Source organism: Salmo trutta, chromosome 38, assembly GCF_901001165.1.
Source record: "Salmo trutta chromosome 38, fSalTru1.1, whole genome shotgun sequence".
Taxonomy (NCBI): Eukaryota; Metazoa; Chordata; class Actinopteri; order Salmoniformes; family Salmonidae; genus Salmo; species Salmo trutta.
Window position 1 is genome coordinate 26,229,131 of NC_042994.1, and position 15,932 is coordinate 26,245,062.

Here is a 15,932-nt window from a genome sequence, read left to right on the forward strand (position 1 = left end):
TAAACAGTTTGGGTGGCCATTTGATTAATTGTTCAGCAGTAATTTGGCTTGCAGCAGAGCCTGGACTCGAACCAGGATCTCGAGTGGCACAGCTAGCACTGTGATGCAGTGCCTTAGACAATTGCCCCACTCTGACACCGCCTTGTATATAGGTCCTGGATGGCAGGAAGCTTGGCCCCGGTGATGTACTAGGCCGTACACACTACGCTCTGTAGCTCCTTACTGTCAGATAATGAGCAGTTGCCATAGCAGGCGGTGATGCAACCGGTCAGGATGCTCTCGATGGTGCAGCTGTAGAACCTTTTGAGGATCTGGGGACCCATACCAAATCTTTTCAGTCTCCTTAGGTGCAAAAGGCGTTGTCGTGCCCTCTTCACGACTGTCTTGGTGTGTTTGGACCATGTTAGTTTGTTGGTCATTTGGACGCCAAGGAACTTGAAACTCTCGACACGCTTCACTACAGCCCCGTCAGTGTGAATGGGGGCGTGTTAGGTCCTCCTTTACCTGTAGTCCACGATCAGCTACTTTGTCTTGCTCACATTGAGGGAGATGTTGTTGTCTTGGCACCACACTGACAGGTCTCTGACCTCCTCCCTATAGGCTGTCTCATCGTTGTCAGTGATCAGGCCGACCACTGTTATGTCATCAGCAAACTTAATGATGGTGTCGGTGTCGTGCTTGGCCATGCAGTCGTGGGTGAACTGGGAGTACAGGAGGGGACTAAGCACAAACCCATGAGGGGCCCCCGTGTTGACGATCAGCATGGCAGACTTGGGGGCGGCCCGTCAGAAAGTCCATGATCCAGTTGCAGAGGGAGGTGTTTAGTCCCAGGGTCCTTAGCTTAGTGATGAACTTTGCGGGCACTATGGTGTTGAACGCTGAGTAGTAGTCAATGAACAGCATTTTCACACCTGTTCCTGTTGTCCAGGTGGGAAAGGGCAGTGTGGAATGGAATAGAGATTGCATCATCTGTGGATCTGTTGGGGCGGTATGTGAATTGGAGTGGGTGTAGGGTTTCCGGGATGATGGTGTTGATGTGAGCCATGACCAGCCTTTCAAAGCACTTCATGGTTACCGACGTGAGTGCTATGGATCTGTTGGGGCGGTATGCTAGTCATGTAAGCAGGTTACCTTTGCTTTGATGATCCTTTACTATGATGGTCTGCTTGAAACATTTAGGTATTACAGGTATTACAGACTTGGTCAGGGAGAGGTTGAAAATATCAGTAAAGACACTTTCCAGTTGCTCCGTGCATCCTCTGAGTACACGTCCAGGTAATCTGTCCTGCCCTGCGGTTGCACATGTAATATGCTGGTAGATATTAGATCAAACTGATTTAAGTTTGCCTGCATTAAAGTCCCCAGCCACTTGGAGCGCTGCTTCTGGATCAGCATTTTCTTGTTTGCTTATGGACTTATTTTTTTTATTTTTATTTGACCTTAATTTAACTAGGCAAGTCAGTTAAGAACAAATTCTTATTTTCAATGACGGCTACCGTCCCTTATACAGCTCGTTGAGTGTGATCTTAGTGCCAGCATTGGTAAATCGTGGTAAATAGATGGCTACGAAAAATATAGATGAAATCTTGGTAGATAGTGTTGTCTACAGCTTATCATGAGGTACTCTACCACAGGCCAAGAGTGTGCAAAGTTGTCATCAAGGCAATGGGTGGCTATATGTGTGTGTGTGTGTGTGTATTATAATCAAGACTCAGAGGTGTAAGGTGAAAAGCCAGAGGTTAGGAAGCAGGACTCACTCCTTCACTTCGATGGTCTGGTCTTTATCTGCCTGCTTCTTCATTCCGTTCAGCAGGTTAGCAGAGTGCTGCTTCATGATACCAAACATCTAGAGGAGAGAGAGAGAGAGAGGAGAGGTAGAGAGGTAGCGAGAGAGAGATACAGAGAGAGAGAGATGTGGAGAGGTAGAGAGAGAGAGGTAGAGAGAGAGAGGTAGAGAGAGGTAGAGGTATAGATGTAGAGAGAGAGAGGTAGAGGTAGAGAGAGAGAGAGAGGTAGAGAGAGAGAGGTAGAGAGGTAGAGATGGAAAGAATTTACAAAAAAAACAGAGCAAACTGGAATGCTATTTCGCCCTAAACAGAGAGTACACAGTGGCAGAACACCTGACCACTGTGACTGACCCAAACATAAGGAAAGCTTTGACTATGTACAGACTCAGTGAGCATAGCCTTACTATTGAGAAAGGCCGCCGTAGGAAGACCTTGCTCTCAAGAGAAGACAGGCTATGTGCACTCTGCCCACAAAATGAAGTGGAAACCGAGCTGCACTTCCTAACCTCCTGCCCAATGTATGACCATATTAGAGACACATATTTCCTTCAGATTACACAGATCCACAAAGAATTCAAAAACAAACCTGATTTTGATAAACTCCCATATCTACTGGGTGAAATACCACAATGTGCCATCCCAGCAGCAAGATTTGTGATCTGTTGCCACAAGAAAAGGGCAACCAGTGAAGAACAATCACCATTGTAAATACAACCGATATTTATGCTTATTTATTTTCCCTTTTGTACTTTAACAATTTGTACATCGTTACAACACTGTATATATACATAATATGACATTTGTAATGTCTTTATTATTTTGGAACTTCTGTGAGTGTAATGTTTAATGTTCATTTTTATTGTTTGTTTCACTTTTGTATATTATCGACCTCACTTGCTTTGGCAATGTTAACATATCTTTCCGACGCCAATAAAGCCCCTAGAATTGAATTGAATTGAGATGTAGAGAGAGGTAGAGATGTAGAGTGAGAGAGAGAGAGAGAGAGAGAGGTAGAGAGAGAGGTAGAAAGAGAGAGAGAGGTAGAGAGAGACAGAGCGAGAAGTAGAGAGAGGTAGAGAGAGGTAGAAAAAGAGAGGTAGAGAGAGAGAGGTAGAAAGAGAGCAAGAGAGAGGTAGAGAGAGACAGAGAGAGAGGTAGAGAGAGACAGATTGGTAGAGAGAGGTAGAGAGAGGTAGAGAGGGAGAGAGAGAGGTAGAGAGAGCGAGAGAGACAGAGAGAGAGCGAGAGAGAGAGGGTGGTTAGCAGAGTGATGCTTCATGATGAGAGTTGAATGCTAATAACCCGGTTATCGAGACTTACCGCAATAACCACTCCCCTTTCCCAGGATAAGAGAGAAACTGGTAAATTATTTATATAAACATGATGTGTCCTTAAAAAAAGCTCCTTAGCGTTAAACCATTAGATCTTTGTGAAGAGAAGTGAAAGCCATCTGCATCTAATTATAGTCCTATATTATGATTCAAGCATGTCATTAGAACGAAGAAGATAGGGGTCCTGGGTGGTGCAGCGGTCAAAAGCACTGCACCGCCTGGTGTTCAATCCCAGGCTGTGTCACAACCGACTGTGTCCGTGAAACCCATAGGATGGCACACAATTGGCCCAGAGCCGTCCGGGACCTTGGCTTATCGTACTCTAGCAACTCCTTCTGACAGGGCCGTGCACCTGCAAGCTGACTCGGGTTGTCAGTCGAACTGGGTTTCACATTAGTGCTGCTGACATCCAGGTCATGCAGGAAGTAGGTGGTCAAGCGGGTCATGTTTCAGAGAACGCATGACTCCACCTTTGAATAATAATGTAAATAAGGTATCTGTTTTTTTATTTTTATTAATTTGCAAAGATTTCTAAAAACGGTTTTTGCTTTGTCATTATGGGTTATTGTGTGTAGTAGATTGATGAGGAAAAATGCTAATTTAATACATTTTTGAATATGGCTGTAGCATAACAAAATGTGCAAAAAGTCAAGGGGTCTGAATACTTTTCTGAATGCACTGTATGTTCTGGAATCTAGAACAACATGCCATAATGCTAAATAAATTAATCTTGGAGCCTTTAATAAGTTTCCTCTGTATATCCTGTTATACTGTTATATCCTGTTTCACATCCGGGTTACAAGAAGTCAAGAAGGCTGAGTTGCAAAGAAAAATAACTTAGATATATATAAAAAGTAATACAGCCAAGACACTGGCTATAACAACTGAAGAAAAATAACTTAGTTATGATAAAGTAATACAGCCAAGACATTTGCTATAACAACTAAAGAAAAATAACTTAGTTATAAGAAAGTAATACAGCCAAGACATTTGCTATAACAACTAAAGACAAATCCATATCTCTGTCCAGTGTCTGTGTTCTTTTGCCCATCTTAATCTTTTCTTTTTATTCTTTTTATTGGCCAGTCTGAGATATGGCTTTTTCTTTGCAACTCTGCCTAGAAGGCCAGCATCCCGGAGTCGCCTCTTCACTGTTTGACGTTGAGACTGGTGTTTTGTGGGTACTATTTAATGAAGCTGCCAGTTGAGGACTTGTGAGGCGTCTGTTTCTCACACTAGACACTCTAATGTACTTGTCCTCTTGCTCAGTTGTGCACCAGGGTCTCCCACTCCTCTTTCTAGTCTGGTTAGAGACAGTTTGCGCTGTTCTTGGAAGGGAGAAGTACACAGCATTGTACGAGATCTTCAGCTTCTTGGCAGTGAATAGCCTTCATTTCTCAGAACAAGAATAGACTGACGAGTTTCAGAAGAAGGTTCTTTGTTTCTGGACATTTTGAGTCTGTAATCAAACACACAAATGCTGATGCTCCAGATACTCAACTAGTCTAAAGAAGGCCAGTTTTATTGCTTCTTTAATCAGAACGACAGTTTTCAGCTGTGCTAACATAATTGCGAAAAGGGTTTTCTAATGATCAGACTGAAAGTGAAAGTGTTTCCTACAACCCGTCTTGATGCTGCTGCTGCCAGATTCATCAGCTCTGCGGTTGGTTCAATTACAACGCCTGGACCCGAAACCAGCTCATTGTGCAAACTGTCTCGAACTTCAAGCTACAGCTCTGACCCACTAAGTTGACTGTGCCTTTAAACAGCTTGGAAAATTCCAGAAAATTACGTTATGGCTTTAGAAGCTTCTGATTGGCTAATTGACATCATTCGAGTCAATTGGAGTTGTATCTGTGGATGTATTTCAAGGCCTACCTTCAAACCCAGTTCCTCTTTGCTTGACATCATGGGAAAAATCTAATGAAATCAGCCAAGACATCAGAAAAAACATTGTACACTTCCACAAGTCTGGTTCATCCTTGGGAGCAAATCAAAATCAAATCAAATGTATTTATATTGCCCTTCTTACATCAGCTGATATCTCAAAGGGCTATACAGAAACCCAGCCTAAATCCCCAAACAGCAAGCAACGCAGGTGTAGAAGCACAGTGGCTAAGAAAAACTCCCTGGAAAGGCCAGAACCTAGGAAGAAACCTAGAGAGGAACCAGGCTATGAGGGGTGGCCAGTCCTCTTCTGGCTGTGCCGGGTGGAGATTATAATAGAACATAGCCAAGACGTTCAAATGTTCATAGATGACCAGCAGGGTCAAATAATAATAATCACAGTGGTTGTCGAGGGTGCAACAGGTCAGCACCTCAGGAGTAAATGTCAGTTGGCTTTTCATAGCCGATCATTCAGAGTATCTCTACCGCTCCTGCTGTCTCTAGAGAGTTGAAAACAGCAGGTCTGGGACAGGTAGCACGTCTTGTGAACAGGTCACGTTTCCATAGCCGCAGGCACAACAGTTGAACCTGGAGCAGCAGCATGGCCAGGTGGACAGGGGACAGCAAGGAGTCATCAGGCCAGGTAGTCCTGAGGCATAATCCTAGGGCTTAGGTCCTCCGGGAGCAATTTCCAAACGTCTGAAGGTACCATGTTCATCTGTACAAACAATAGTACGCAAGTATAAAGACGATGAGACCACGCAGCCGTCATACCGCTCAGGAAGGAGACGCGTTCTGTCTCCTAGAGATGAACGTACTTTGGTGCGAAAAGAGCAAATCAATCCCAGAACAACAGCAAAGGACCTTGTGAAGATGCTGGAGGAAACAGGTACAAAAGTATCTATATCCACAGTAAAACGAGTCCTATATCGACATAACCTGAAAGGCCGCTCAGCAAGGAAAAAGCCACTGCTCCAAAGCCGCCATAAAAAAAGCAAGACTACGGTTTGTAACTGCACATGGGAACAAGGATGGTACTTTTTGGAGAAATGTCCTCTGGTCTGATGAAACAAAAATAGAACTGTTTGGCCATAATGACCATCGTTATGTTTGGAGAAAAAGGGGGGAGGCTTGCAAGTCGAAGAACACCATCCCAACCGTGAAGCATGGGGGTGGCAGCATCATGTTGTGGGGGTGCTTTGCTGCAGGATGGACTGGTGCACTTCACAAAATAGATGGCATCATGAGGAGCAAAAATGATGTGGATATACTGAAGCAACATCTCAAGACATCAGTCAGGAAGTTAAAGCTTGGTCGCAAATGGGTCTTCCAAATGGACAATGACCCCAAGCATACTTCCAAAGTTGTGGCAAAATGGCTTAGGGACAACAAAGTCAAGGTATTGGAGTGGCCATCACAAAGCCCTGACCTCAATCCTATAGAAAATATGTGGGCAGAACTGATAAAGTGTGTGCGGGCAAGGAGGCCTACAATCCGGAGTCAGTTACACCAGCTCTGTCAGGAGGAATGGGCCAAAATTCACCCAACTTATTGTGGGAAGCTTGTGGAACGCTACCCGAAACATTTGACCCAAGTTAAACAATTTAAAGGCAATGCTACCATGTACTAATTGAGTGTATGTAAACTTCTGACCCACTGGGAATGTGATGAAAGAAATACAAGCTGAAGTAAATCATTCTCTCTACTATTTTTCTGACATTTCACATTTTTAAAATAAAGTGGTGATCCTAACTGACCTAAGACAGGGAATTGTTACTCAGATTAAATGTCAGGAATTGTAAAAAACTGTAAACTGTAAACTGTAAATGTATTTGGCTCGGGTTTTTGTAAACTTCCGACTTCAACTGTATCAAAAATGTACTATATGTATATATTTAATTTTATACTCCAGACTTGTCTTGTCTTGTCTTAATATTTCTATATCTCTTAATTCCATTATTTTACTTTTAGACTTGGGTATTGTTAGATATCACAGCACTGCTGGAGCATTTCACTGCACCTGCAATAACATCTGCTAAATATGTGTATCGACAAATGAAATTTGATTTCATTTAGTTTTGAGTTCATAACAAGCTATAATGAGTTTATAAAGAGTTTATAACAAGATATAATGAGTTACTTAAGAGTTTCTATCAAGCTATAAAGACTTTATAAAGAGTTTATAACAAGCCATAATGAGTTTATAAAGAGTTTATAACAAGCTATAATGAGTTTATAAAGCGTTTATAACAAGCTATAATGAGCTAATAAAGAGTTTATAACAAGCTGTAATGAGTTTATGAAGAGTTTCTAACAAGCTATAATGAGTTAGTAAAGAGTTTCTATCAAGCTTTAAAGCATTTATAAAGAGGTTATAACAAGCTATAAAGAATTTATAACGAGTTTATAACAAGCTATAATGAGTTTAAAAAGCATTTATAACAAGCTATAAAGCATTTATAAAGAGGTTATAACAAGATATAAAGAGTTTATAAAGAGTTTATAACAAGCTATAATGAGTTAATGAAGAGTTATAACAAGTTATAAAGTGTTTATAACAAGTTGATAAAACATAGAAAGGGAGAGATGGAGGGATGGTTCTACCTCTTTTAGTCGTCCAGAGGTAAAGGAAGGTGAGAGGACACTGCGGATCCGTCTCCATGTATCGTCCTCGGCGACGGACACCGCATCAAACAGCTCGCCGTTCAGAAACGTGAAGTTCTAAAACATGGAGGGCAGTTAAAACAAATATATGATTTAATAATTATCATTAATAATTAATATTGATCATTCTATTTACATAATATTCACACTATGAAATGAATGCCACAAATAATGTATTAATAATATCAGCAAAACTTTTTGGGTTATTATTATTCAGAACGTGTGTGTGTGTGTGTGTGTGCGTGTGTGTGTGTGTGTGTGTGTGTGTCTCACCCTGCGGTTGGTGAAGATGTTGTAAAACTCTTTAATCAGGATGGTCTTGATCATGCTTTTGTCCATGGTACACAGAACAGGCTGCCTCCCATCATAGATCCTTCACAGAGGAGAAACACCTGGTTTAACCACTATATATTCACCTACATGGTACACAGAACAGACTGCCTCCCATCATAGATCCTTCACAGAGGAGAAACACACCTGGCTTTAACCACTATATATACACCTACATGGTACACAGAACAGACTGCCTCCCATCATAGATCCTTCACAGAGGAGAAACACTCCTGGCTTTAACCACTATATATACACCTCAATGGTACACAGAACAGACTGCCTCCCATCATAGATCCTTCACAGAGGAGAAACACACCTGGCTTTAACCACTATATATACAACTACATGTTACACAGAACAGACTGCCTCTCATTGTACATCCTTCACTATGGCATTTTGTTGAGTTACAGCCTTATTCTAAAATGTATTTAATAAATAAAAAACGCTCATAAATCTACACACAATACCCCATAACGAGAAAGCGAAAAACAGAAATACTTTATTTACATAAGTTTTGTGACCCTTTGCTATGAGACTCCAAATTGAGCTCAGGTGCATTCTGTTTCCATCATGCTTGAGATGTGTCTACAACTTGATTGGAGTCCACCTGTGGTAAATTCCATTGATTGGACATGATATAAAAGGTCCACAGTTGACATTGCATGTCAGAGCAAAAACCAAGCCATGAGGTCGAAAGAATTGTCCGTAGAGCTCCAGGACAGGATTGTGTTGAGCCACAGATCTGGGGAACATTTCTGCAGCATTGAAGGTCCCCAAAAACACAGTGGCCTCCATCATTCTTTAATCAAAGAACCACCAAGACTCTTCCTAGAGCAGGCCACTCGGCCAAACTGAGCAATCGGGGGAGAAGGGCCTTGGTCAGGGATGTGACCAAGAACCTTATGGTCACTCTGACAGAGCTCCAGAGTTCCTCTGTGGAGATGGGAGACCATTCCAGGAGGACAAGCATCTCTGCAACACTCCACTAATCAGGCCTTTATGGTAGAGTGGCCAGACGGAAGCCACTCCTCATTAAAAGGCACATAATAACCAACTTGAAGTTTGCCAAAAGCTACCTAAAGACTCTCAGACCATGAGAATCAAGATTCTCTGGTCTGATGAAACGGCAGGGACTGGGAGACTAGTCAGGATCAAGGGAAAGATGAACGGAGAAAAGTACAGAGAGATCCTTGTGGAAAACCTGCTCAAGAGCGCTCAGGACCTCAGACTGGAGTGAAGGTTCACCTTCCAACAGGACAACGACCCTAAGCACACAGCCAAGACAACGCAGGAGTGGCTTTGGGACAAGTCTCTGAATGTCCTTGAGTGGCCGAGCCAGAGACCGGACCTGCAGAGAAGAATTGGAGAAACTCCCCAAATATAGGTGTGCCAAGCTTGTACCATTATACCCAAGAAGACGCGAGGCTGTAATTGCTGCCAAAAGTGCTTCAGCAAAGTACTGAGAAAAGGGACTGAATACTTACGTAAATGTGATATTTAATTATTTTTTTGTTTTTATACATTTGCAAAAAATTCTAAAAAACAGTTTTTGCTTTGTCGTTATGGGGTATTGTGATGTCATTATGGGGTATTGTGATGTCATTATGGGGTATTGTGTGAGTAGATTGATGAGGGAAAAAAACAATTAAATCCATTTTAGAAGAAGGCTGTAATGTAACAAAATGTGGAAAAAGTGAAGGGGTCTGAATACACCTACAATCCTACATGGTACACAGAACAGCCTCCCTCCCATCATAGATCCTTCACAGAGGAGAAACACAGACACACATTTAACCACCTCATATAAAACTACAAAGAAAACATTATTCTGGTAGTTGATATTATTAATACTATTCCTCATGGTCACATGACAGCTCGAGCAGGTGATTCATTGAAAGAACATAGTACAGTTGTGAGTCATCCTAGTACGGTACAGCCAACTGAACTCACCCCCAGATTCTCCCGTACTTCTGAAAGCACTCTGTGTCAAAGTTAGTGAAACCCTGCACACAGAGAGGCAGAGAGAGGTAGAGAGAGGTAGAGAGAGAGAGAGAATTAGAGAGAGAATGAGAGAGCAAGTGAGAGAGAGAGTGAATTAGAGAGAGAGAGAAAGAGAGAGAGAAAACAGCTGATTCATGCCTGGCGATGCCCAAGGAAGTCATGTAGGTGTGTCCTAAACATGAACAGAGAACACACCTGAAACAGGTGAGGGTTGAGGAGGGTTTGTTATTTTCTATGGTACCCAGGGTCAAGCAACACTTCTACACTGATCATGTCTCATATTACCTTGTATTTATCTATTGTTCAAACAACCGGCTAGTGCTCTTTTTCCTTCTCAATGTATTATTTTACATGGGGAGAAAACTAACACTACTGTTTAAAATATGAGAGAGATGTTTATTCTGAATGGGTACTAACCTTTCTATACTCCATCATTGTGCCAAAGTAAGGTAGGGGTTTGGGACCAGGGATACCCATCTTAGTGAAAACACCATAGGGCCAGTACCCGTACCTGTACACACACACACACACACACACACACACACACACACACACACACACACACACACACACACACACACACACATACACACACACACACACACACACACACACACACACACACACACACACACACACACACACACACACAGACACACACAGACACACACACAGTAACTAGTAATATGTTCTAGAGAAGTCAGAGTAAGTATACTATCCCTGTATATACCCAAGTTATTCTGTATATAAACATGTTACTCTGTATATAGCCATGTTATTCTGTATATAGCAATGTTATTTTGTATATAACCATGTAATTCTGTATATAGCCATGTAATTATGTATATAGCCATGTTATTCTGCATATAACATGTTATTCTGTATATAGCCATGTTATTCTGTATATAACCATGTTAATGTGTACATAACCATGTTATTCTGTGTATAACCATGTTAAGTCTATATATAACCATGTAATTCTGTATATCGCCATGTTATTCTGTATATAACCATGTTATTCTGCATGTAACATGTTATTCTGTATATAGCCATGTTACTGTGTATACATGTTATTCTGTAAACAACCATGTTATTCTGTATATAGCCATGCGAATGTGTATATCCATGCTATTCTGTGTATAACCATGTTATTCTTTTTATAACTAAGTTAATCTGTTTATAGCCATGTTAATCTGTATATAACCATGTTATTCTGTTTATAACCATGTTATTCTGCATATAGCCATGTTTCTATGTTTATAGCCATTTTATGCTGTATTTTATCATGTTAATCTGTATTTAGCCATGTTATTCTGTATATAACCATGTTATTTGGTATATAACCATGTTTTTACGTATATAACCATGTTATTCTGTATATAGCCATGTTTTTCTGTTTATAGCCATGTTAATCTGTATATAACCATGTTATTCTGTATATAGCCATGTTATTCTGTATATAGCCATGTTATTCTGTATATAGCCATGTTATTCTGTATATAACCATGTTATTCTGTATATAGCCATGTTATTCTGTATATAACCATGTTATTCTGTATATAGCCATGTTATTCTGTATATAGCCATGTTATTCTGTATATAGCCATGTTATTCTGCATATAGCCATGTTATTCTGTATATAGACATGTTATTCTGTATATGACCATGTTATTCTGCATATAGCCATGTTATTCTCTATATAACCATGTTATTCTGTATATATCTTTGTTATTCTTCATATAGCCATGTTATTCTCTATATAACCATGTTATTATGTATATGGCCATGTTATTCTGTATATAGCCATGTTTTTCTGCATATAACCATGTTATCATTGTGTCACACCCTGATCTGTTTCACCTGTCCTTGTTATTGTCTCCACCCCCTCCAGGTGTTGCTTGTTTTTCCCAGTGTATTTATCCCTGTGTTTCCTGTCTCTCAGTGCCAGTTCGTCTTGTATGTCCAAGTCAACCAGCGGTTTTTCCCATTCTCCTGCTTTTGCTATTTCTCCTTTTTCTAGTCCTCCCGATTTTGACCCTTGCCTGTTTCTGGACTCTGTACCTGCCTAACTGACCATTCTGCCTGCCTTGACCTCGAGCCTGCCTGCCACTCTGTACCTCCTGGACTCTGATCTGGTTTTGACCTTTTGCCTGTCCACGACCATTCTCTTGCCTACTCCTTTTTGGATTATTTAACATCTGAGACTCCAACCATCTGCCTCCTGTGTCTGCATCTGGGTCTCGCCTGGAGTTATGATACGTTGTTGGAAAAGGACCCGTAAGTAAGCATTTCACTAATAGTCTACAACAGTTAATATTGAGAATTTTCCAGAACATGTGTGGCCATGATACATTTCAGGATAGTCCGCAAGATGAGTGCACTCTATATATGGGTTTGGGTCATTAGACACCATTGGACATGCACCTGTCTGAGGAGGGGACATGACTGTTTGTACTTGCAACAGTGGTTTGGTCTAATATATAGTGTTGCTATGGTTACACCTCCTGGGATTTTTCCAGAACATGGGTGTTCCTTTCAGAGGAGCTAGCAGGATAACATGTCTGGTTATTTCTATGGAATGTTGCTGTGGTCCTACATGCACGCACCTGTATTAGTCGAGAACATGTCTGTATGTTTGAACTATTGCTTTGGCTCTAAAGTTTCCATGCCCTAAAGTGAAACCAATCTAAAATGAGTGCAAGGCAATAAGATAACGGTGGTTTAAATGCCAGAGGGGATGACTCATTTAGAGGAGTTACTACGGGGGTGACGTAAGGAGGACAGCTGTATAAGAAGTGTTTGCCAAGACTGGAAAAGTAGCTGTTTTTATGAACGAGCTCTGCTTTTATTATGTCGTAATAAAAGTCTATTTGAACTCACAGGCTCCGGTATTTGTGAAATATTATTGACTGAATATTTCCACGACATAAACTACGATGCATGTGACAAATAACATTTGATTTGATGTAATACAATTTGATTTGAAGACCTTACACTACAATGAAGGTGATGAGGAGGGCCAGGAGGGTCCAGGTCTCAGCAGAGAAGTATGGTAGAAAACTCATCATCTTTTCCTCCGGTTCGGCTCCCTGCTGCTTCTGAAAACAAAGGTTCCGTTTTCTCTCAGGCTCGTTTGAGTTCACTTGTCTAATGGTCTGACAGGTTTTGAGTTGTTTTTTCTGTCCGGTTCTAGTGTGGTTCTTCTGTGCACGCGGCAGATCTCAACTACCGACCGTTGCTCTTCTCCGTACTCTGTTTGAGACCGTGCAGGTTGCAAGTTATTATTGTATCAGGTCGGAAAAGCACATCTGTGATGGCAGCTAGAATAAGGATGAGTCACAATGGAATTTGCAGTTCACCTTCAAAATAAGGGTCCAATATTGAAACTGATGCAAACAGACGCAAACAGTGGATATAATGCAATTTTTGGTTTAGATAATGCTAAACAAGGTTGGAATGTTTGGTATATGAATTAAACAAAAAACAATAAGTAGGTTTGCATTGGGGCAAACTTCTATTTTACTGTACAGCGTTACCTCTGGATCTTGGGTCCATGAAAGGTGAAGAGTTTACGCAAATATTAGCGTCAAAGCTATTATTGCAGGTCTTTAACTATGGGAAATCACTTTCCAATTCCATAAGTAAGGCTGTACATTAAAATATGAATGTTCAATATGCACTCTAGGCTCAATTGTTCGGTGATTTCCCACAGTTAAAGTCCCGCAATAAGAGCTATGATGCTAATATTTGTGTGAACTCATAATTGTAATCCGTGGGTGTCAATAACTAGGTTGGTACCCCATGTCATGAACCCCAGATCCATAAGGCTGGTACCCCTTGTCATGAACCCAAGATCCATAAGGCTGTACCCCACATCATGAACCCCAGATCCATAAGGCTGGTACCCCATGTCATGAACCCCAGATCCATAAGGCTGGTACCCCATGTCATGAACCCAAGATCCATCAGGCTGTACCTCACGTCATGAACCCAAGACCCATAAGGCTGTACACTGAAGGTATGTTTCAGTCCTGAAGACTGTACATCCACAGCGTAATTTGAAAAACATTTTATTTGGTCAAATTAACAAATTATTTTCTTTTGTTGAATGTATTATATATGTTTAGCATCATAAATTCCCTCCAGGATTTTTGCATGATTCCACAATTTATATCCGTTTGCGTCAGTTTCAATGGGTAACTTTTCTTTTGAATCCGAACCGCCGATTCTACTATTGTTGCTCAAGCAAATGTTGTTCAAAACACACACACAATAAGGAGATAGGAGGGAGACTGTGTGAGAGGTGAAAGCGAAGCAGGGAGGGATGGTGAATGATTCACAGAGAGAGCAGGGGCATATTCATTACGGAAACCGTTTAACGTTTAAGAACTAAATGGAAGCACACAGAGCAAAATGAGAGTTTCTATTGGGATAAATTCAGGTATGTCCCTCCACGTTTTGCTCTGTTTGCTTCCGTTTCAAGGCAAATTATTTCCAAAATAGTTTGATGTGAAACCACACTGTTATTCTAATCATTTGTTTTATTTAGTATAGCAGAAGCTAATGTCTTAAGGATCCTAAATAATGCCATAGATTAAATTAAATAATATATTAAACTAGATGGCAAAAAAGTATGACACAAGAAGCAAACCTGGTATTCCAACTGATTATAAGCTGCAATATTATCTTCTGATTCAAAAAACGTTGCTCTTTGTGAAGGACGTGAATTTCGCGACCAGAGATTATCTGCTCTGTGTTTGTTTATCAATGCAGAAAGTACAAAAGCTGGAAAATGTAGAAAGTGAATTAATAGTTTGTAAATGGGACCTGGGAGCTACCAGGGCTGTGTATTTACATCCAACGGCTACACAAGGGTGGTATTGGGATCTGAAAAGAAACGTGTGGATGACCAAGTCGTAACACTACATTTAGGCCTAGCTGAATGAAAATACAAATACAGTATGTCTTGATAAATAACACAAATCAATCAATACTGATTGTTCTCATGTATATTTCTGTGTTTGTGTCTTAAGTTTTGTCTTATGAATGTTAATAAATACACAGACGACCTTGTTCATTAGTGTGATGATTTTTATTGGTTTGTGATGATTATAGTTAAAGCAAAGCAGCTGCAGGGATCATTTCAACAGACAGTAAAGATTCTATTTTGGAATGACTGGACAGCAGAACACTCAGAGGAACAGAATGAGAGTACAGTTCTAGAGAACACCAGCTAGAGTTCTACATTCTAGGAGAATTCCAGCCACCAGCCAGTAGTGTGCAGGATCCAGACATGACATCATGCCATGGATTTAATACCTCCTGGTGTCTAACTTTAACAAGACATGTACCCATAATGCATCCATAGTATTACTATCTTTCTTTTATCTGGTGGACATGGGTTTCTGAGTCCTACTCAAACCAAGCATGAGACTGAGACCAGGATTCAATCCCAGCAGTTTGTCGGCTATGTGCCATTTTAAAGGTCATTTCTGATTGAACTGACATATCCTACATTCATTGTGAATACAGTCTGATTATCATATTATATTAAGTAGCCTATTGAATCCCAGCCTGAATATTCAGTAGCCTATAGCAGGGTCGGGACTGAGTATTCAGTAGCCTATAGCAGGGGTAGGGGCTGAGTATATTATATTCAGTAGCCTATTGAATCCCAGCCTGAATATTCAGTAGCATATAGCAGGGTAAGGACTGAATATTCAGTAGCCGATGGATAGATAGACAGATAGATAGATAGATAGATAGATAGATAGATGATAGATTGTGATATACTTAACAATAACGTTTCATGAGCTGAAATAAAAGATCCCAGAAATTCTCCATAAGCACAAAAAGCCTATTTCTCTAAAATGTTGTCAACAAATGTGTTAACATACCTGTAAGTGAGCATTTTATCCTTTGTCAAGAT

General features: G+C 40.7%; 1 protein-coding gene across 1 annotated transcript in view; it reads right to left on the reverse strand.

The window, feature by feature from the left end:
* LOC115178486 (cytochrome P450 3A27-like) overlaps positions 1-13,305 on the reverse strand; it is a 28,381-nt gene extending 15,076 nt beyond the window's left edge. The window contains exons 1-6 of the mRNA XM_029739699.1: positions 12,998-13,305; positions 10,421-10,514; positions 9,953-10,005; positions 7,943-8,042; positions 7,610-7,726; positions 1,758-1,846 (exon numbers count right to left, since the gene is read on the reverse strand). Coding sequence (XP_029595559.1) covers positions 1,758-1,846; positions 7,610-7,726; positions 7,943-8,042; positions 9,953-10,005; positions 10,421-10,514; positions 12,998-13,071 — 527 coding nt within the window. The 5' untranslated portion in view covers positions 13,072-13,305. The remainder of the gene's footprint in view (positions 1-1,757; positions 1,847-7,609; positions 7,727-7,942; positions 8,043-9,952; positions 10,006-10,420; positions 10,515-12,997) is intronic.
* Positions 13,306-15,932: the final 2,627 nt, after the last annotated feature.